This window comes from Anomaloglossus baeobatrachus, chromosome 4 (genome assembly GCF_048569485.1).
Source record: "Anomaloglossus baeobatrachus isolate aAnoBae1 chromosome 4, aAnoBae1.hap1, whole genome shotgun sequence".
NCBI classification, from domain to species: Eukaryota; Metazoa; Chordata; class Amphibia; order Anura; family Aromobatidae; genus Anomaloglossus; species Anomaloglossus baeobatrachus.
The window spans coordinates 444,922,005-444,945,842 of NC_134356.1; the positions used below are offsets into that span (position 1 = coordinate 444,922,005).

General features: G+C 44.3%; 2 protein-coding genes across 2 annotated transcripts in view; one reads left to right on the forward strand and one right to left on the reverse strand.

Moving 5' to 3' along the window:
- REC114 (REC114 meiotic recombination protein) overlaps positions 1–20,226 on the forward strand; it is a 433,153-nt gene extending 412,927 nt beyond the window's left edge. The window contains exons 4-6 of the mRNA XM_075343567.1: positions 2,867–2,974; positions 3,059–3,127; positions 19,628–20,226. Coding sequence (XP_075199682.1) covers positions 2,867–2,974; positions 3,059–3,127; positions 19,628–19,783 — 333 coding nt within the window. The 3' untranslated portion in view covers positions 19,784–20,226. The remainder of the gene's footprint in view (positions 1–2,866; positions 2,975–3,058; positions 3,128–19,627) is intronic.
- NPTN (neuroplastin) overlaps positions 19,819–23,838 on the reverse strand; it is a 147,149-nt gene continuing 143,129 nt past the window's right edge. Inside the window, exon 9 of the mRNA XM_075345554.1 lies at positions 19,819–21,342. The gene's annotated coding sequence lies outside the window, so the exon portion shown is untranslated. The remainder of the gene's footprint in view (positions 21,343–23,838) is intronic.

Genomic DNA, 23,838 nt, shown 5'->3' on the forward strand with positions numbered 1-23,838 from the left:
TCTCCTGTGACCTTTGGAACATAGAGACTACCTTTGACAAAAAGGGTGGGTCGGGCTTAAGAATCTGGGAGTATGCCTAGAGACATGAGACTGTGATGTCAATCTTTGGTACCTCGTCCTAAACCTCTGACTCCTCAGAATTAAAAGGGGAATTTGCTCTTCATTTCTTTTGGAATGAAGGCTTTCCTATTCAGTCATTTCCATTCTTTTAATGCTGCGATGCTCTTGTGGACTGGAAAGCATTTGTGCTTACATACCTCCAGCCGCCCAAACATTAAGTTCTGCATGGATTTAAGTTTTCTAATATTCTCATAGTAGCTCTGACTGCTTTAACTAGTTTTCCTGTCTCTTCCATAGGAAAACATAGTTGGCCCTCTTCATTATCTGAAAATGATGAAGATAAAGACCTGTCTGAATAAAATCCATGCAGCTCTCAGTCTTCTCCCAGGCTAGATTCTCTTGCCATCTGTCTCCCCGAAGACAAGCACTGCTTCATATCCTTTAATGATTTCCTAACTTCATCTTTGATTATAGATGCAAGCGTCCTGTCAATGCAGGCCAGATATAACCTCTTGCTATAGGTAGTGGCCATTTTTGTTTTGCATAGTGAACACTCCATATGTTTAGTCTTGGACTGAGCCTTCCTAGGTTTGCCCTAGAGAATACAAAAAGCAGAAACACAGAATTCAATAATATTGTATCAGGGAACCCCCTAAACTCACCCCACTAAGGAGCCAGAATCCCAGGGCCGAGGGTGCAGTTTCCTCCACGATCTCTGCAGGCTGACTTGCATCCATCCTGAAATAGGACAAGCCCTTCACAGTGTTTGAATTTTGTGCAGTTTCCAGCCCTGTGACGTCACAAATAACCCGAAAGTAACTCCTTCCAGTCCGGGTCACGGGGTGCCTGCACACAGCACTGAGATGTCTGCACACCCAAGACCCATCCATCCTGCAACGCGCTTCCTTTTGCCCACCGGCCCCATTCCCAGGGAGGCACCTGGGCCGAACCAGGCCGTGCTTCTCTTTCTGGGTGCCGCCAGGGGTCTGCTCCAGGAATGCTCTGAACAAAAGCAGGCCGTGCTCCCACCCCTCCCCAGAGATGGCCACTGAGGTGAGCTTTAATTTACTATCTTTCTCCCTGCAGCGCCGCGTGCTGTAGGTCTCCAAAGGACAGAAAACTACTGAAGCTCAGAGTGTCTCCACCTTTTTAAAGCTGCAGGTTCCTGTCCTTTGGGGTGGATCATCTCTCTTCTAGGTGCTGTCGTGGGGGAAGAGAAAATAATACTAATAACAGCAAATACCTCTAGTTAGACATATAGTATAGTTCTCCTGATATAGCCATGTCTCTTATCTCTTGTTTAGGGAACTTTAGCTTAGGTATCCATGGTTACATACACTCAGTGACAGTTAAGGCCCCTTTACTCTAAACAACTTACCAGCGATCCCAACAACAATACAACCTGATAGGGATCGCTGGTAAGTTGCTAGGAGGTTGCTGGTGAGAGGTCACACAGTCAGACGCTCCAGCGATCCCACCAGCAACCTGACCTGGCAGGGATCGCTGGAGCATCGTTACACGGGTTGCAGGTGAGCTGTCACCAGCAACCAGTGACCAGCCCCCAGCGACACACTGAAGCTATGCTGCGCTTGGTAACTAAGGTAATTATCGGGTAACCAACCCGATATTTACCTTGGTTACCAGCGCACGCAGCTACACGTGCAGAGAGCAGGGAGCAGCGCACACTGCTTAGCGCTGGCTACCTGCTCTAGTTACAGCACACATGGGGTTAATTACCCGATGTGTACTCTGCTACACGTGCAAGGAGCAGGAGCCGGCACTGACAGTGAGAGCGGCGGAGGCTGGTAACGAAGGTAAATATCGGGTAACCAAGGACAGGGCTTCTTGGTTACCTGATGTTTACCGTGGTTACCAGTGTTCGCAGAAGCCGGCTCCTGCTGCCTGCACATTTAAGTCCCCTTTACACACAGACTTTCTAGCGATCATGCTGCACAGCGGGAAACAAAGGACCAAAGAATGGTTCTGAACGATTTGTAGTGATCAGCAACTTCACAGCAGGGGCCAGGTCGCTGATGTGTTTCACACACTGCAATGTCGCTGGGAAGGTCGCTATTACGTCACAAAACCGGTGACGTTACAGCGATGTAATTTGCGATGTTGCAGTGTGTAAACCCACCTTTAGTTGCTCGTGCATGTAAATGATGCCCAAGCTGCAATGACCTGCACATGAGATAAGATACATTGCTATAATCAGGAGAACTTTACTACATTTCTAATTGGAGGTATTTGCAAATATCATTATTACTACTACACCCACTACATATTGGGAAAGGATCTTGGAGATAGAAATACCTCTAACTATAACAACTCATTAGGTGACAAATAGTTGATTGCCAATATCTCCACTATAGAAAGGCAAAAATTTTAAAAAAAACAAACCAAAAACTGTCTATTCCACTCTGCAGCCACTATTACATAGTGTGTCCAGTTCAACATGAGAACTTTGGTGAGTGGTCCCCTTAAATAATGCAGTACCTCTAATTTTCCATGCTTGCGATCACTGTAAAATAATTGGCTATTTAATGTAGTAAATTATAGGAGTTTTCTTGTGAAATTTGCATGATGGATCTCACAGCAGCCACACTTTTGACTTAAATTATTCTAAGTGGAATAGTATCAGAGGCAAAAAAAAAACGTGCAAATGTTTGTTATGTAACATTTTCTAGTAGCTAATCCTGCTAAGCTTAGATTGTATTTTTTTTATTAAGTTTCTAAAGTATGTGACTGTACTATCTTACATCTTGGGATGAAAGTATATATTTTCTGAATACTATATTGTATATAGGATGAGTTCCGCATGTTCAGAGTTCAATTTGATGGTGACTCCAAAAGTAAAGCTCAGGAAAACTGTGACCGATGCTTTGAAAGACTTCACCATTTCTTGTGCGACCAGGTGAGATGCTCTAAAACTTAAATTCACACAACCAAAATAAATGGTGGGTGTTTAAACGCTGCGTGTCTTATTCAATTGTTTCAGAATGAATCAACAAAAGAATCCTCTCAAAACATTCCACAACAAAGGATTACTTTGACACAGGTGGCACAGGTATATTTTGTTGTTTTAATTGTTAATACATACCCTCAACCTAGGTGCCAATCACAAAAGGTTGGGAACCAGTAAAGGGACATAGTTTTTATTGGAATTTTTCCACCCAACCATTGATAATACTTGATTTTACAGCAACCCGCCCCCCCTCTGCCTACAAAATAACAGGTAATAGTTCGAGCAGTTTATTTCATCCACCTATACTTATAGCATTGTTTCTTTACTTCAAGAATTCACTGGAAATTGACCAATATGCTTACATACTAGTGGAAGCTTCTTGTCCTGTGTTACATGCTTACAGGTTACCACATAGTTGTAAATATAGGTAGAAATAAGGAAAGGGAGGAATTATCTCACCCAGTCTTGTAAGCATATAGGACGGCTTGAGTGTTGGGACTTCACAGAGGGGCTCCGATCTAGAGCTGCTGCAAAAGGCTGGGCTTGAAGTAAGGCTATGTGCGCACGTTGCGTACTAGCCCTGCAGAAATTTCTGCAGCGATCTGAAGAGCACACGTGCGCTTCAAAATCGCTGCAGAAAATGTCCGTAGAGAAAAAAAAAAAAGCCGATTCCATGCGCTCTGCCTGCAGCTCCTGCCATAGACAGAGCAGGGACTGCAGGCAGAGCGCACGGAAGAAGTGACATGTCACTTCTTAGAACGCAGCGCTTCGGGCAGCAGCCGAAGCGCTGCGCTCTAAGACGCCACGTGCGCACGGCCCCTGCACAATCTCCATAGACTGTGCAGGGGACGCAGGACGCATGCAGTTACGCTGCGCTACAAAGCGCAGCATAACTGCATGTATTTACGCAACGTGCGCACATAGCCTAAATGTTATGGATCTGTAGCGATGGTCTGTAAAACTTTTTAGTTTAGAAAAAGATGAATATAGCATCAGACACCACACCAGCAGTCAAAAACCTACACGTTTTCAGCATAACGCTTTTTTTTGTCTGTTGGTATATGCTGCCTTTTTGATATTTTCCTAAGATAAAAGTGAAGTTTTACAGACCAATCGCTGGAGGTCCATAACATTTATTACAGTTCTAACTATGTGACAGATAATTATTATTCACTTCCAAACCTGCAAGATCTTCACTGCAAAAATATACAAAGGGAAAGCTTTGTGACAGCCTGGAAACATTTCTAGCACAGGGCACGATTCATCAAGACCATCAAGCATTGTTCATGTTGGCCTAGACTAGGGATTTGTGCTAGAGTCAGATGCTTCTGATACATAAAGAGGCATACACTTCTTCATGAATCAGGAGCGTCAGGCGACTAACATAGCACGTGTGCACTTCACCAAAAATCCTACTCCAGTCTCTGCTGGAGTAATGCCGCCACTTGTTATCAATTTGATAAACATTGCCACATGTCCATCCCAATGCCGCCCTGTTTATCAGAGGTGGACGAAAATGGTGTGAACACCACAGTCACAAAATGTTAGCGCAGCCTCAAGTTGCACCCAAATTATGGTACTTTTCAGATCTTTTTATGCCTGGCTACTGGATTAAAACTTTGATGAATCAGGCCCTTAGCAGTTTGAAGGCACATAGAAACTCTATATACAATTGTTCCTATGAGGAAAAAATAAGGAAATGTGTATCATTTTATGTTTAAGGATGAACTGAGGGCAAGATAGTTTTCAGTGAGCAGGGGCACCATTCACTTTCTTTTAGGGTTCCAACCTCTGTGGTAAATCAGGCATCTCTTGCAGAGAGAGGATTGCAGGTCCCCTTTTGATAATTTATAACCCATAACTACCAAACCTTATTTAAAGCTCTCACTACACACGTAATTGACCCCAACAAAGAAAAACTTCTTAAAGGGAACCAATTCACCAGGATTTTCATATATAAGCTAAAGCCAGTGCTATACTGGTACTATCAGGCTGATTCTATACATACCTGTAGTGGTCAGCTCGGATATTTAGGTTTTTAAATCCAAAAAAGTATAAAGGAAACAAAAAAAAAAAAAACCACGGTAATAAGGGCGCTGCTCACAAAGGAGATAGGAGATTAAGCTAGCATAATTTGTTTGAGCTACAACGCATTTCAGGGATAAAAAAAATCTCCCCCTTCCTCAGGTAGCATACGATAGAAGTATAACATAGAGACATTTATATATATATATATATATATATATATATATATATATATATATTATATATATAATGAATAATAATAATGATGAACAGACCCTCCCTCAGTGTTAAACCTTAATTAAGACTTGATTGCCCTAAACATAGTTAACCCTCAGATATCCATAACCCAATAGGGGGTGTAAGGGTTGGGAAGTTATAGGATGGATCACTAGGATCAACAATTAAATTGATGATTCAGTTATAACAATTAGGCTATGTGCCCACGTTGCGTTCTATTACACAGCGTATAAGTCACTGCATGTGCGTCTCAGAACACAGCCGAGAAGCTGCGTTCTGAGACGCATTGTAACTGCAGAATTCCTGCTGAATTCATGCGTTCTGGATGCTTCCAGAACGCACATTTTTGTCAGTGCGGTCCTACTCGGCTCTGCTGCATCCCCATAGACTTGCAGCAGAGCAGAGTGGGACCGGGCTGTCAAAAAGCGCATGGCTGGCTGCGAGACACTGCTGCGCGATCAGAATGAACTTGGATGAACTTCACCCGACTTCATTGTGATCGCGTGGCTCTGTGCCGCGGCTTGATTTGCGATCACAGGTGAAGGACTCACCGGAGACTGCAAATCTCCTGAGTGACTGCAGTGAGCCTTGCGATCACCGGTGCCGTCACTCAGGTTACCCGCGGCCAGCTCGAGTCCTCCACCCGAGACCTGTGGCCGCGGGTAACCTGGGTGACGTCTCCGCCGACAGTGCGACTAACTTCAGTTGCTGCGTGGAGCTGACAGGAGCGGCGGTGTTCTACGGCCGCTCCTGTCAGCTTCATGTAGCAGAGCTGGATGCGTCGCGGGAACTCATGTGGATTACGCCAGACCTGGAGGGGTGTTTGGGGATTTTAATAAAGTGTTGAAAGAGGGTGGTTTTTGTGTCTTTTATTTCAAATAAAGGATTTCTTCGGGTGTGTTTATTTACCTTCACTTACAGGTTAATCATTGATGGTGTCTCAGACGCCTGCAATGATTAACGTAGGACTTAGTGGCAGCTATGGGCTGCCATTAACTTCTTATTACCCAGATTGCCACCGCACCAGGGCAATTCTTGATGAGCCGGGTAGATTCCCGGGACTGTCGCATCTAATCGATGCGGCAATTCCAGGCGGCTGCTGGCTGATATTTTAGGCTGGGGGGTTCCCCATAACGTGGGGCTCCCCATCCTGAGAATACCAGCCTTCAGCCGTGTGGCTTTATCTTGGCTGGTATCAAAATTGTGGGGGGGGACCGCACGCCGTTTTTTTTGTTTTTTTTAATTAATTTATTTTACTGCACTACATAGACCTGCCCACCGGCGGCTGTGATTGGTTGCAGTGAGACAGCTGTCACTCCGCGTGGGGGCGTGTCTGACTGCAACCAATCATAGGCGCCGGTGGGCAAGGGAAGCAGGGAATACCAGATTGAATAATGAGCAGCCGGCATTTTCAAAAGCAGGAGAAGCCACCGCAGTGTGACGGCCGTGCAGCGCCGCGCCGGTGATCAGTGAGTATGAGAGGAAGGGTGGGAGAGTGATAGACCGACAGAGAGACCAACAGACAGACAGAGAGAGAGACCGACATTGCAACCAAAACGCACAAAAGACGTGACATGTTGCTTTTTAGAACGCAGCGTCTTGGCAGCAGCCGAAACGCTGCGTTCTAAAACGCAATGTGCGCATGGATTATGCACAATCTTCATAGATTGTGCTGGGGACGCAGGATGCATGCATTTACGCTGCAGTGCAATATGCAGCGTAACTGCAGGCAAATACGCAACGTGGGCACATAGCCTTATAGGGATCGATTAGGACACCAAAAAAAAAAAAAAAAATATTAGTATTTCCTAAAATTATATCCTAAAAATATATCCTACATTCTAAGATTAAAGCAGATAAATAGCAGAAATATATAATATTAAACCAGGTTCACATAAGGGGAACACATATATAAATAGAGATTAATCAATTCTAGAAGTTTTTTTTACATATGAATGAATTTTGAATTTATGTACACCTATATATAAAAGGTAAAAATTACATATAAATTACATATGAAGGACACAAACTACATAAAATACATATAAAATCGTGATATAATAATTGAAATAAATTTTGATTAAACCCTTGGTTAGTAGAATCTGCAAAGGATCTCAATTCTGCAGTAAACCTGATCAATAATGGGACTGATTCCAAAGGCCAGTTAACAATGGGTGCTTATATATCCATAAGAAAAATACTATATGCACCTTATCTTAAATTTTTTTATTTATTAGTTCCTATTAATTTCATATTTAATTTTTATTTTGTTTTTTTCTATATTTTTATTTCATTTATCTTGTTGTTTTGATTAATAGATTTTTCCACACATATCTTCATGGTCAGCGAACCGATAATCATTTAACCCGCTCTGTCATGATGTTTAAACCCTCAAGATGGAGCGTAGCCAATTTAAAAATCCAAAAGGATTCACGTTCCACCAGTTTCCAATACCGTTCCCTAACATCTATCGCTATTTGTTCAATAATAGTTGTTTTAAAAGTTTATCTTTATTATGTTTTAACAAAAAATTTTTTCGATAGACTATGGGTTAGAGTACCATGTCTAATGTTAAACCGATGGCCATTCAATCTATTGTGAAGCATTTGTGTGGTACGGCCCACATACTGTAGGCCGCATGGACATTCTAAGAGATAAATTACAAAATTTTGAATGACAGTTCAGGTATTGTTGAATTACATATTCCTCACCCGTAATATTGTATTTAAATGATCGTTTGCCTTATGTCAGATTTACAACACAAGCATCTCAATTGTCCACAGCCAAAGTTACCAACTGGTTTTAGTTCACCTGGTTTATTTCCCTTGGATGAAACTTCATTGGGGCAGATGCTACTGGGAGCTATTATATTCTTTAGACACCTGCTTCTTCTAAAGATAACCCGTGGGACTGTGGGCAAAACTCCTGAAAGGATCCTGTCACCCTTCACAATATGCCAATATTTATTCAACAATTCCTTAATTTGTTTATATGAATCACTAAAAGGTGGTAACCAAACAATTCCCGAACCCCGTTTTCATATCACCCCCCTGAGTAACCCAAAGTCTTTTTTCCTCAATCTTTGTCAGACACTTATCCTGGTCCAATAGTTAACTTTTGTGGAATGCATCGGATAAGATTTTTTTTTAGGGTAACCTTTGCTGAGAAACCTATTTCTTAGAGTCCTGGCTTCAACTTTAAAGGAGTCTAAACTCGTGCAATTTTTTCTAATGCGCCAATATTGCCCATAAAGGTATATTTCTGATCCACTTTGGGAGGTGGCTGCTTGCAAATTCCAAGTAGCTGTTTACATCCACCACTTTAAAAAAAAGGTGGATGTTTCAATGAAGGCTGCATTATTAAATTTGATGTTCAAATCCAGGAACTGGATTGATTCACTGGACATTGTTGCCGTGAATGATAATCCCCAGTCATTGTTATTCAGGGAATTAATGAAGATTTTTGCACTACTCTAAAGCTGGGTTTACACACTGCAACATCGCAAAGGACATTGCTGTAACGTCACCGGTTTTGTGACGTAACAGCGACCTCCCTAAGTCTCTGCTAAGTCGCTGGTGAGCAGTCAAACAGGCAAACCTGGCCAACAACGCAACTGCGATCCGGACCTGCAGAGCGACCTAGCTGGTTGTTGGGGACGTTGATAAGCAGCCTTTTGAAAGGGAAGTTGCTAACAAAGTCGCTGCAAAGTCTTTCACACACTGAAACTTTCCAGCGATGCATGCTGCACAGCGGGAAACAAAGGACCTAGGAATGGTCCTGAACGATTTGTAACGATTACAACTTCACAGCAGGGGCCGGGTCGCTGATAGGTTTCACACACTGCAACATCGCAAACAACATCGCTATTGCGTCACAAAACCGGTGACGTTACAGCGATGTCGTTTGAGATGTTGCAGTGTGTAAACCCAGCTTCAGAGCCTGGCCAGATAAAAAAAACACAGTCTATGAATACACAGTATAAGATTATATGACCTTTAGCCAGAGGGGACTGTGTGATGAATGAGGATTCAAAAACGCCCCATGTACAAGTTTGCATAACTTGGGGCAAATTTCGTCCCCATCGCACAGCCCCTCAATTGGCGATAGATGTTCCCTTCAAATAAGAAAATATTATGATTCAATATGAATTCTATGGAATTAAGGATGAATTCCTTCTGTGGAACAGGTAGAGCATTGTCAGCCAATAGACAGTATTCCACACTTTTTAAACCTAATCGATGGCTAATATTAGAGTAGAGTGAGGCAACATCTAAAGTAAAAAACAAACAATTGGGAGTTGGGGGGAGTTTCCTTAAAATGCTAATGAGATGGGATGAATCCCTGAGATGGGACTCCAATCCCACTACATATTTTTGTAGGTAGAGATCAATGTAGTGGGATAAGTTAGCCGTTAGTGATTTGAGTGATGGGTCTTCCAGGTGGGTCAGTTAGACTTTTGCAAATTTTGGGAAGAAAATAATAAAGAAGGGAATTTTGTTTACTTACCGTAAATTCCTTTTCTTCTAGCTCCAATTGGGAGACCCAGACAGTGGGTGTATAGCTACTGCCTCTGGAGGCCGCACAAAGAACTACACTTAAAAGTGTAAGGCCCCTCCCCTTCTGGCTATACACCCTCCCGTAGGAGTACGGATTCCTCAGTTTTAGTACCAAAGCAAGAAGGAGGAAAGCCAATAACAGTTTCAAAAACAAATTCAATCCGATAACTAGATCGGAGAACTTAAGAAACAACGTGAACAACATGTGCACCCGAAAAAAACGAAACCCTAAAAACAAATAGGGCGGGTGCTGGGTCTCCCAATTGGAGCTAGAAGAAAAGGAATTTACGGTAAGTAAACAAAATTCCCTTCTTCTTTTTCGCTCCTAATTGGGAGACCCAGACAGTGGGACGTCCAAAAGCAGTCCCTGGGTGGGTAAAAAGATACCACATGAACGGGCTGTCATACAGCCTCTTCCTACAGGTGGGCCACCGCCGCCTGAAGGACCCGTCTACCTAGGCTGGCGTCTGCCGAAGCGTAGGTATGCACTTGATAGTGTTTGGTAAACGTGTGCAGACTCGACCAGGTAGCCGCCTGGCACACTTGCTGAGCCGTAGCCTGATGCCTCAACGCCCAGGACGCACCAACGGCTCTGGTAGAATGGGCCTTCAGTCCAGATGGAATCTGAAGCCCAGCAGAACGGTATGTGTGAAGAATTGGTTCCTTGATCCACCGCGCCAGGGTGGATTTGGAAGCTTGCGATCCCTTATGCTGACCAGCGACTAGGACAAAGAGCGCATCCGAACGGCGTAGAGGCGCCGTGCGAGAAATGTAAATCCTGAGTGCTCTCACCAGGTCCAACAGATGTAAACCCTTTTCAAATTGGTGAACTGGATGCGGACACAAAGATGGCAAAGTGATATCCTGATTGAGATGAAAGGAAGAAACCACCTTGGGAGAAAACTCTGGAATTGGACGCAGTACTACCTTGTCTTGGTGAAACACCAGGAAGGGAGATTTGCAAGATAACGCCGCCAGCTCGGACACTCTTCGAAGAGATGTGACCGCTACAAGAAAAACTACCTTTTGTGAAAGCCGAGAAAGGGGAACCTCTTTCAAGGGCTCGAAAGGCGGCTTTTGAAGAGCAAGGAGAACCTTGTTCAGATCCCAGGGTTCCAATGGCCGTCTGTAAGGAGGAACGATATGACAAACTCCTTGGAGAAACGTGCGTACTTTAGAAAGCTGTGCCAAGCGCTTCTGAAAGAATACGGATAACGCGGAGACTTGACCCTTAAGCGAGCTAAGGGACAAACCTTTTTCCAACCCAGACTGCAGGAAGGAAAGAAAAATTGGCAATGCAAATGGCCAGGGAGAAAACCCTTGAGCCAAGCACCACGCTAAGAATATCTTCCACGTTCTGTGATAGATCTTAGCTGAGGATGGTTTTCTAGCCTGTCTCATTGTGGCAACAACTCCCTGAGATAAACCTGAGGCCGCTAGGATCCAGGACTCAATGGCCACACAGTCAGGTTCAGGGCCGCAGAATTCTGATGGAAAAACGGCCCTTGAGACAGCAGATCTGGACGGTCTGGTAGTGCCCACGGCTGGCCTACCGTGAGATGCCACAGATCCGGGTACCACGACCTTCTTGGCCAATTTGGAGCGACGAGTATGGCTCGCTGGCAGTCGGACTTGATTTTCCGGAGAACTCTGGGTAACAATGCTAGAGGTGGGAACACATAGGGGAGTCGGAATTGCGACCAATCCTGAACCAATGCGTCTGCCGCCAGCGCTCGGTGATCGTGAGACCGTGCCATGAAAACTGGGACCTTGTTGTTGTGCCGTGACGCCATCAGATCGACGTCCGGCGACCCCCAGCGGCAACAGATCTGTTGAAACACGTCCGGGTGAAGGGACCATTCTCCTGCGTCCATGCCCTGGCGACTGAGAAAGTCCGCTTCCCAGTTTTCCACGCCTGGGATGTGAACTGCAGATATGGTGGACGCTCTGCTTTCCACCCACGTCAAAATCCGCTGGACTTCTTGAAAAGCTTGGCGACTGCGTGTTCCCCCTTGGTGGTTGATGTACGCCACCGCTGTGGAGTTGTCCGACTGAATCCGAATCTGCTTGCCTTCCAGCCATTGTTGGGAGGCTCGCAGAGCAAGATAGATTGCTCTGATTTCCAGAACATTGATCTGCAAGGTGGACTCTTCCTGAGTCCACGTCCCCTGAGCCCTGTGGTGGAGAAACACCGCTCCCCACCCTGATAGGCTCGCATCTGTCGTGACCACTGCCCAGGACGGGGGAAGGAACGACTTTCCCTGTGACAATGAGTTGGGGAGAAGCCACCAACGTAGAGAGTCCTTGGCAGTCTGAGAGAGGGAGACCGTCCTGTCGAGGGACGTCGATCTCCCATCCCATTGGCGCAGAATGTCCCATTGGAGAGGGCGCAGATGAAACTGCGCGAACGGGACTGCCTCCATTGCTGCTACCATCTTTCCTAGGAAATGCATGAGGCGCCTCAGTGAGTGCGACTGGCTCTGAAGGAGAGATTGCACTCCAGTCCGTAGCGAGCACTGCTTGTCCAGTGGAAGCCTCACTATCGCTGATAGAGTATGAAACTCCATGCCAAGATAAGTCAGAGATTGGGTCGGGGTTAGATGAGACTTTGGAAAGTTGATAATCCACCCGAAAGTCTGGAGAGTGTCTAGCGCCACCTCCAGACTGTGTTGGCATGCTTCTTGAGAGGATGCCTTTATAAGCAGGTCGTCTAGATACGGGATGACCGAGTGACCCTGCGAGTGCAGAACAGCTACTACTGCTGCCATGACTTTGGTGAAGACCCGGGGGGCTGTTGCCAGACCGAAGGGTAACGCTACGAACTGTAGGTGCTCGTCGTGTATGACGAAACGTAGGAAACGCTGATGCTCTGGTGCAATCGGCACGTGGAGATACGCATCTTTGATGTCTATTGATGCTAGAAAATCTCCCTGAGACATTGAGGCTATGACGGAGCGTAGGGATTCCATCCGGAACCTCCTGACTTTTACGTGTCTGTTGAGCAACTTCAGATCCAGGACGGGACGATACGATCCGTCCTTTTTTGGGACCACAAACAGATTGGAGTAAAAACCGTGACCCTGTTCCTGAAGAGGGACGGAGGTCACCACTCCTTCCGCCTTTAGAGCGGCCACCGCCTGCCACAGAGCATCGGCTCGGTCTGGTGGTGGAGAAGTTCGGAAGAAACGAGTTGGCGGACGAGAACTGAACTCTATCCTGTACCCGTGAGATAGAATATCTCTCACCCAACGGTCTTTGACGCTTGCTAGCCAAATGTCGCCAAAGTGGGACAGCCTCCCACCGACCGCGGGCGTGGGTATCGGAGACCGCAAGTCAGGAGGACGTCGTTTTGGCAACGGTTCCTCCGGCTGGTCTTTTTGGGCGTGACTGAGACCTCCAAGGATTTGAACGTCTCTGGTCCTTTTGAGTCTTTTTTGACGAGGCGAATTGGGACCTGCCCTGTCCTCGAAAGGACCGATAACCAGACTGACCCCTCCTCTGTTGGGGCTTGTTTTGTCTGTGTTGCGGTAAGGAAGAGTCCTTACCCTTGGAGTGTTTGATGATTTCATCCAAACGCTCTCCAAACAATCGGTCACGAGAAAAAGGCAAATTGGTTAAGCACTTCTTGGAATGAGAATCTGCTTTCCAATGTCTCAACCACAGAGCCCTACGCAAAACAACTGAGTTGGCTGACGCCACTGCCGTGCGGCTTGTAGCGTCCAGAACAGCATTAATCGCGTACGACGCGAATGCCGCCATTTGCGAGGTCAATGGTGCTACCTGCGGGGCAAATGCACGTGTGACTGAGTCGACTCGCGCAAGCCCGGCCGTGATAGCTTGGAGTGCCCATACGGCCGCAAAAGAAGGCGCTAATGACGCTCCAATCGCTTCATAGATGGATTTCAGCCAGAGCTCCATCTGCCTGTCAGTGGCATCTTTAAGTGCCGCTCCATCTTCAACAGCAACCAAGGATCTAGCTGCAAGCCTGGAAATTGGAGGATCCACTTTTGGACACTGGGTCCAACCCTTGACCACTTCAGAGGGAAAAGGGTAGCGTGTATCTTTAAGTCGTTTAGGAAAACGCCTTTCAGGATAAGCGTGGGGTTTCTGGATTGCGTCTCTGAAGTCAGCGTGGTCCAGAAAAGTGCTTAATGTACGCTTAGGGTATCTGAAATGGATTCTCTCGTGCTGCGAAGCTGACTCCTCTACAGGAGGAGCTGGTGGGGAAATATTCAACATCTTATTGATGTTAAATATAAGATCATTAACTATGGCGTCACCATCTGGTGTATCTAGATTGAGAGCGGTCCCAGGATCAGAATCCTGATCAGTTACGTCCGCCTCATCACCCATAGATTCATCCCGCTGGGATCCAGACCATTGAGATGAATGTGAAGGCCCGTCATAACGAGCCCGCTTAGGCTGCCCGGGGCCATCGTCCGAGTCAGAGTCTTCACCCTGAGGTGTAGATGCCCGTCCCGGAGCTAGGAGCTGAGGGGGACCAGGGGGCAATGATTGCACAGTGTCCGAGGTCTGAAGTACAGGCCTAGCTCGCAATGTGTCAAGAATTTGTGACATAGTGAGAGACATTCTGTCAGCAAAAGCTGCAAACTCAGTTCCTGTCACCTGGACAGCATTCACAGGTGGTACACCCTGGGACACGTCCAGCAGAGGTCCCGACTGTGCAAGCGCCGCAGGGGCCGAGCACTGCACACAATGGGGGTCCGTGGAGCCTGCCGGTAGAAAAGTCCCACATGCGGTGCAGGAAGCATATAATGTCTGTGCTTTGGCACCCTTGCGTTTTACGGGCGACATGCTGCTGGCTCTCTGCATGTGAGAGAGTCTATAGCCAAAAGGGCGACCAGCGCTATGCAGTACAAAGTATTTGTAGCAACAAAATACTAAGAATACTACGAGCACAAGAGGGGGTGAGCCCTGAGGGCTGCTTACCGCCCGCTGAAGAGCGGGTAAGAGGCTGCAGAATGCCTTGTCTGGGTCTCCCCGGCTCCCCTCTGCAGCGCAGCGTGTCTGGCAAGAATGGCTGCCGGCTTGTGTGGAGAGGGGCGGTCCGTGGGAGTTCCCAAACAAAAGTGCGGGAACAGTGTCCCCTCTGTGCTGACTGTGAGGGCTGGAGTATGTAAAAACAACTCCAGCCCTCAGCGCTGATGCACTGGCCAGCGTCCCGCCCCTCTCCTGACTGGCAGGTCTGGGGGCGGGAACGAACGAAAGCAGGCCGCAAAAGCCGGGGACTCGAGTTATCAGCGCGGCCGCCGTAAAAGCGCGGGCCGCGCTGAAGTCCCCGGCGCACTACAAGTGCCAGCCGCGCCGCTATTCCAGCGGCCGGCGCGACCGAGTCCTAGACGTGGGCAGCGTCCCGCCCCTCTCCTGACTGGCAGGTCCGGGGGCGGGAACGAACGGAAACAGGCCGCAAAAAGCCGGGGACTGTAGTTATCAGCGCGGCCGCCGTAAAAGCGCAGGCCGCGCTGAAGTCCCCGGCGCACTACAAGTGCCAGCCGTGCCGCAGCCCCAGCGGCCGGCGCGGCCGATCCCATAAGTGTGCCTGCTTCAGCTAAGCTGAATGAGGCCATGGCACAGGCGCCGCAGCGCTGACGTCCCCCGGCGCACTACAACACCCAGCATGCTGCGGTGTGAGCGCCAAATGCACGGGGACACAGAGTACCTTAAGGAAGCAGGGCCATGTCCCTGACGTACTCCGCTCCATCCAGCATCTTCTCCAGGGGCTGTAGATGGAGCCCGGTCTCAGTGCCTGGAGACCGGTAAATCCCACTTCACCCAGAGCCCTGTAAAAAGGGATGGGGAAGGAATCAGCATGTGGGCTCCTGCCGCCGTACCCGCAATGGGTACCTCAACCTTACAAACACCTCCGACATAAGTGGGGTGAGAAGGGAGCATGCTGGGGACACTGTATGTGTCCTCTTTTCTTCCATCCGACATAGTCAGCAGCTGCTGCTGACTAAAAACAATGGAGCTATGCGTGCGTGTCTGACCTCCTTGCGCACAAAGCTAAAACTGAGGAATCCGTACTCCTACGGGAGGGTGTATAGCCAGAAGGGGAGGGGCCTTACACTTTTAAGTGTAGTTCTTTGTGCGGCCTCCAGAGGCAGTAGCTATACACCCACTGTCTGGGTCTCCCAATTAGGAGCGAAAAAGAAAGGGCATGGAGTAGTGCTTGATATCCAAATACTTTTTTTCTTTTTTATTTAATATTTTTTCCTCACAGGCCCCCTTAATCAAAACCTTATACAAATTAAAATAATCGGAGGATGGATCACTATTGAGGACCTCATAGTATTCGGTATCGTCCAATTGTTCTTTTCCCTTATTGATGTACCAGTCACGGTCCATCAATACTACACCCCCTCCTTTGTCAGCATTCCTAATTACCAAATTAGAATTATTTTTTAAGGAGTCTATGGCCAATCTTCCCCCCCCTTAGACAAATTATCCTTCTTATGCTGATGGGAGAAGCTCCTAATATCTCAGCAATAATTGATGTAAAGTCTCTAAATTGTTACCTCTATGATGGTACAGATAAAAATCAGAACTCCCTTTAATCTGTACAAGTAGATATACATCATCTTGTATCTCATCATTACTGCTAGTCTTCACCAAGTTTTTTTTTGTTGTTTAGACAGTATTTCAAAGTGTCTATGTAAAGTGAGCTTACGGACAAAATCATTGATGTCCAGAAACAGCTGAAACGTATTCGTATTACTGGTAGGGCAAAAGGATAGACCCCTTTTTAACAATCACCAAGGAAAAAGAAGCAATCAGACTTCCTAGTATCAATTAAAGATATTTATTATATGCAAGATGTTTTTGTATGCTTGTCACTGTGCTTTACATCTTGCATATAATAAATATCTTTAATTGATACTAGGAAGTCTGATCGCTTCTTTTTCCTTGGTGTATGTTTGCTTGTTGGCGATTATTTCCATGGTCCTACTTATGTCACACACCATGCCACTTACATAAATTGTGGTATTGATTTGGGTTTATCATGGTGGTGTGTATGTTGGAAAGTAACCTCATTACCCTTTTTAACAATGTAATCTCCCCTGGGTTTAATTGGTAACTGGAGAGGTTGAAAACTCCACATTCTTGTTCCGTTTGGTTATATTATATATTTCTACTATTTCTCTGCATTAATCTTACAATGTAGGATATATTTTTAGGATATAATTTTAGGAAATACTAATATCAATTTTTTTTGTGTCATAATCGATCCCTATAATTGTTATAACTGAATCAATTTAATTGTTGATCCTAGTGATCCATCCTATAACTACCCAACCCTTACACCCCCTATTGGTTTATGGATATCTGAGGGTTAACTATGTGTAGGGCAATCAAGTATTAATTAAGGTTTAACACTGAGGGAGGGTTGAGGGAGGGTCTGTTCATATATATATATATAATATATATAATGGCTCTATGTTATACTTCAATCTTATGCTACCTGAGGAAGAGGGAGAATTTTTTTATCCCTGAAATGCGTTGTAGCTCAAACAAATTATGCTAGCTTAATCTCCTATCTCCTTTGTGAGCAGCGCCCTTATTACCGTGTTTATTTGGTTTCCTTAATAATTTACTTTTTTCCTTTGGGAGTCCACGGGGTGCCACAGCTCCAGCAGTAGGAGTTTCAATTACACTGACGTGTAATATTAGATTGGCCTGACACCGAAACCAGTGGGAACAGGGTTCCTCCTACCTAATCCAGGAACACGGTGAGACGCCGACCTAAGAACAGGAGGGATGCACGAGCTCCAAGCATCAGCAGCGGCAGGATCAGAAGCTGCTGCGGGATCATCTTCATAGGATCCGTGACGGCAACCAACGGGGTAACCCAGATCCCCCTGTCAGTGCTATTTGACAGTGTTGTACCTGCAGTACAACACTCTTAGGTGAGTGTAACTGATTTTACTTATCGTAAAGATTAACATTTGCACACAGGAGCGCCCTCCTCTCTTTTATAAATCCAAAAGAGTAAAGTTTATAAAATCAGCTGCTTGTTGATTGACAGCAGCAAAGGAGCAGATAATATATTTATAGTTATCCCCTCCCCCTGTTAGAATTAGCATAAGTATTATACAAGCGATTCACTTTGTCTCTTGCAGGACTTGTGTGAGGTCATACCCATGTGACCTGGTATCCAGCTTTGTTGGCTGAGGTCCCGTCCCTTTTGGTCACATGGTATGACCTCACACAGGTCCTGCAAGAGACAAAGTGAATCGTTTGTATAATATTTATGCTAATTCTAACAGGGGGAGGAAATAACTATGAATACCCCCCTAGATATTACACGACAAAAATGTTGTTCCAGCTCACCTGATCCAGGAAGACCACTATTGCAGGACCGTGCAGGGAAGGTAAAGTCGGCAAAACTTGAGACATTAAATCCAAAGCGGTAATTCCAGCAAACTTGGTCCAGAAATGTAAGCATAAAAAACAATTTTATTGAATGACAACCATTAAAAACAGTCCATGTGGGTCTGGACTTAATTTTTTGTGACCCACATGGACTGTTTTTAATGGTTGTCATTCAATAAAATTGTTTTTTATACTTACATTTCTGGACCAAGTTTGCTGGAATTACCGCTTTGGATTTGCCCCCTAGATATTATCTGATTCTCAGCTGCTGTCACTCAACAAGCAGCTAAATTTTATAAACTTTATTTTTTGGGGTTTTAAAACCTAAACATCCGAGCTGACCACTACAAGTATGTAGAGAATCAGCCTGATAGTGCCAGTATAGCACTGGCTTAGCTTATATACGAAAATCCTGGTGATTGGTTCCCTTTAAGTGTCATTTCTTTGCTGGTAGTTTTGATTTTGGATTTTGCACATTTGCTGTGTAACATGATTGGTTTAGGGGTCCTTATGACTCTCACCCTGACAAGAGAGATTTTGTTCTATGACTGATAGGTTTTTATATTAGATGTTGCTGAGAAAATGGGGTTGTGGCTACTAGTGTGGCATATGCGTGACTTACCTATGATGTGCTTTAATACAGTGGTTCTTATCATGGCATGTATACTTCTGATTTGTTACGGTTTGGCATGATATATACAGTATCTGTAAACTATCTTTAGTAGAGACTAGAAGCAGAAGGTTTTTATGGACAGCAGGTTTCAATTACTGTATTTTTCGGTTTATAAGATGCATTGGCTTATAATCCGGTGGTGTCTTACCAGAGGGGGGCTGCAGCGGTGGTGGTGGTAGAGCAGGGCTATGCTGCGAGCGGTGCAGTGGGTATCCCAGATGCTGTCGCAGAAACTGTCTGTGGTGCTGGCTGGGGCTGCAGATGGTGAGGGCTTCAAATAAAGGCGCCCAGAGTCAGTGCATGTGCAGATTGAGCTCTCTGCTCAATGACATGCCCCCTCCGGGTGCCATTTTCCTTAAGTTTGCTGCTGGGAGATCAATGGGTTGGAGACAGCGCGTGAGAAGATGAGATCTTGAGCAGAGAGCTCCATCCGCGCACGCATCGACTCCGGGCGCCATTAATTGAAGCCCTCACCACCCACAACCCCAGCCCAGCTGCCGCAGCATTGCCCCTACCTCCTGCTACCCCTCCCCCCTCTGCATCACCGCCCCAGTAAGCTACATTCGGATTATAAGACGCACTCTCACTTTCCTCCCAAATTTTTGGGTGGAAAAGTGCGTCTTATAATCTGAAAAATACGGTAGGTATAATGGATTAGCTTAGTAAATGCCTTGCAAATGAGCACTATACTAAAGTAATTTGCATTCTTTGCATTTACAGGGTATGGTGGTAAGCAAACAAGTAAATACAATCAGTCCGTGCCCTCCTTTAAACGAGGAACTCTCTTCCTTTCTCAAACTATGTCTCTTGGACCAGAACTTTCCAGGATTTGTTGAAGCTGTGGAGAAAGAATTGTACAAACTCATAAAAAATTAAATTCTTTAGGAGGGAAAAAATTGCTTACACCAGAATATGTTTCCGGATTTAGTTTGTTTATATTTTTATCAAGTGTATTTGCCACACACATTATTACACTTCAATTGCACAATCCATGGGCTCATGCAACTAGAACATTCCCCCACCCTTTCGCCCAGTAAAAGATAGTACATTTTTGATATACTGACACATTTACATCTAGTTGCATAGAATAGAACCATGCTTTAAACAAATGTAAAATTTGTTAACCAAAATTAAATTAAAACAATCCCCCAAAGAAAAAAAATATATATAACTTATAAAAAGTTTGCCTGCATGAATGTACATTTTGACATAACAGTGCAAAAGGATTTAAGAATATACATGATTGAACCAATATTCACTTATAAAGCATCCCACCTAATATATATATATATATATGTATAAATAGTCTCTTAATTGTATCTGGGCATTTCAAATATATTTAGTTTGTCCCCCAGTTACACTTGTTTGAATAGTGATTTATCACATTTGTATTCGATATTTAAAGGGGTTGTCTAATGATAAATCTACAGGATGGGTCATCAATAGCAAATCGGGGGAGTGGAGCGGGGTCTGACACCCAGCACTCCCAACGATCAGCTGTTATTTGGTCTACCGCCAGATCCCCACTGATCTGCTACTGATGACCTATCCTGTAGATAAGTTATAACGCCTTTAGCTCACCAATGAAAAAGCTATATAGTGCTACTTGGTAACTACACAGCAAAAAACACATGCCCTTGAAGAACTTTTAAGCCTCTATCATTACATAGTACTGGACATTTGGTAAAGGAAAACATGATATTCCAGTACAGTACACAATGGACAGATGTTTATGTATCAAAAAATTCAAGAATTGTGGCAAATGTGAAGCTCCAGAAAGCATCTCTATAGCTTACAAAATGAGCACTTCAAGCAACAGCTGCACGATTTCTTCTGTCTTGAGGAAATTTTCTTTTTGATAATTGTTTGTATAATGTTCAGGGTCATGAAAATGATGCTGTAACATTCACAAGACATCCAACAATAAGCTTTAAAAAATAAAATGATACCTTGATTACAATAGATGCATCCTGCTCAATTAGAGATAATTTAAAATACATGCCAAAATATACAAAAAAAAAAAAAATAAAAAAATAAGAGGGAAAGAAAAAAAATATATATATAAAATCAATCTGCTTTCCATACACCTCTACTATTCCTTTGGAAGGCATACATTATCTATAGTTATATATATATAATATCATAAGTGATTAAAAAAAAAAAAAAAAGCCACAGCACACAAAGCTGCATATACACTCTATTTTCGAAGCTCCTTAATATCCAGTCCATTTTTCATCTCCATGGAGGCTACATAAGGCATGCTTTAAAAAAGTAGTTTTGTACCCTCAGTCACATAAAAAAAAAAAACAAAAAAAAAAAAAAAAAAACACACAAAGGAATATTGAAGAAGTCTGAAGATCGCCTGAAGATACAACTTCATAGCAATGTCAGCTTTTTAGAAGGATAATTTGTTGTCTGTTCGAATCCATGAAGCTCTATAGAAAAAAAAAGAAAAAACCATCAGGCAAATAGAAAACTACTATATTTAAGAGATATCTAGATACACATTTTAAAATACATCAGTTTGCATGAGCTTTACAACTGATCTTTTCCTTATTTATAAAAATAAAAAAAAACATCTTTCAAAAGTTAAAATGTGGTGTTAAACCTTTTGCATTTGTCAAGTAATTTCTACAAGAAGCATATAAAAAGGTATATTTTAATAGGACTAGTTTTTTTTGTTTTGTACCAAAGTCAGTTGAAGTTATGTTTAAATACTCTTCACCCACATTCATTAAAACTCAGTTTTGTTTTTTACAATTCTTGACTTTTTTCCCCAAATTAGATCATTTTTAAATGTACGGATTCTACTAACATGTTACCATTTTTATTGCATACAATGTGACAAAAATATAGTTTAGTTTAATTTACCAAAAAGAAAACACTAAAGAAAAAAAAACAAAAAAAAAAAAAACAAATCGCGCAAACAATCCCTTTGAGAGTAGGATCATATAAATGTATCTGTAGGCCTTAATGATATATTACAAAATATATTTCCATCAGAACAAACTATCGCCCCCCTGTATAAAACTTAACTCTACATACAAACAGCAATGTCCGAGGTAGGAGTAAGAACGTATTACAATAAAAGTCACTGCAATAAGTCTGGTGTACTGATCATTGCAAACCCATGTAGGGACCTTTTATGCATAGGTGAGTTATAGTAGAGACAAGGACAAGGGAGCCAATATTGCGTCTCTAAAAAAATATGTTGGATGTAATATCTGGTGTATCCAACCACTGTCCCCATATATTTACACACTTTTGTAATGCATTTATTTTTAAACATTGGATAGTGTTTTTTGAGGATTTTAATTCCTTTACTGTTGAAAAACCCCTAGGCAGCATTCAGCCCGAGGCTGCTTCTTGCAGCCCACAGGCCCATGGCCCCCTTGACGATCGTGGCCGTTGCATGGGCTGCTGTTGTCAGCGCTTTATTTCATTTGAATGAACTGCCGGCACCACGCAGAGAAGCTCTCTGCAGCTACACCCAAGGCAGCCACCGGCTAATCATAGGCAAGCAGCTGATGTTGGCATATTATGTCAGTTGATGGTCTCTGATTGACTGGCAGCTGCCATTGATGTAGGGCTGCAAAGAACTTCTCTGTGCGGCAATGGCAAGTCATTCAAATGAAATGAAGCACTGACAGCAGTGACCTCTGCAGCGGCCGCCATCGTCAAGGAGATTATGGCGTGCTGGCCACAAGAAGCAGGAAAGAAGACACCAAGGGAAAGGAGGACAGGTGAGAAGAATATTTTTTTTTCTTTATGTGTATGTGAAGAATTGCATATAAGGGGAAATTACTACAGAATGGGCACATTGCTACAAGAGGGGGCACATTACTACAAGAAGGGGATGGAGACAGACAGATTACTACAAGATAGAAATCAGGATGGGGCACATTACCACAGAATGAGGACCAGTATGGGAACATTTGCTACAGCAGGAGGACAAGGATGGGGCACATTACTACAAGAAGGGGAACAGGATGGGGACATTACTGGGGACAAGATGAGGACCCCATGGGAAAATTACTACATTTTGTTTTCTGTAGCCACCATCAGTGAACTCATCCCAACGGTTAAAGGGGTATTCCTGTCCCAATATGTAGTAGGTTTAAGAATAATATTAGAAAATACCTCCTGATTCACTATGTTGCTTACCTCATGTGCAGGGAATTGCGGGACCTTATATAGCCATGGTTATGACCACTAGCAACTAACTGTGACTATATGCGTGGTCATAACCATGGATACCTAAGGTCTTGCAATGCCCTGAACATGAGGTAAGAGACAATGAATCAGCAGAACTATACTACATTTCTAATTGAAGCTATATGCTGATATACTACACAACTACACCTACTAAATATTTGGATAGGATCTTAGAGATGGGAATACCATTTAATTGGGAGAGTTTCTAACTAGCATCTTTTAGCTTTTCTCAGCTTATTTTGAATACATCAAAGTTGAATGTGCAGAGAAACAGCTGATAAAAGCAAAAAACTGTGTAAATGTTTTAATGAAACTTAATTGCAAACAACAACAAAAAAAAAATCGTCCTCAAAAGGTAAACGACCCCTTTAACCCCTTAACGACCGCAAGCCGTAAAATTACATCCTAGCAGTTAGTGTTAATCTTCCCCGGCTGCTGCCGGCAGCCGGGGAAGATCGGCGCACGTCAGCCGATTTATACAGCTAACATGTGTGCCTGCCAGGCACGAGTGGAATTGTTATCCGCCCGTGCCTTTTAACCCCTTAAATGGCGCTGGCAATAAGTCACAGCGCCGCTATAACCGCAATCGCGCTGAGACTTTACTTACAGGACAATACCGGAAATCACGTGACTTGATCACGTGGATCTGGTGGTTGTCATGGTAGCACAGGGTCATGTGATGACACCTGTGCTCACATGTGCACAAAGGAGAAAAA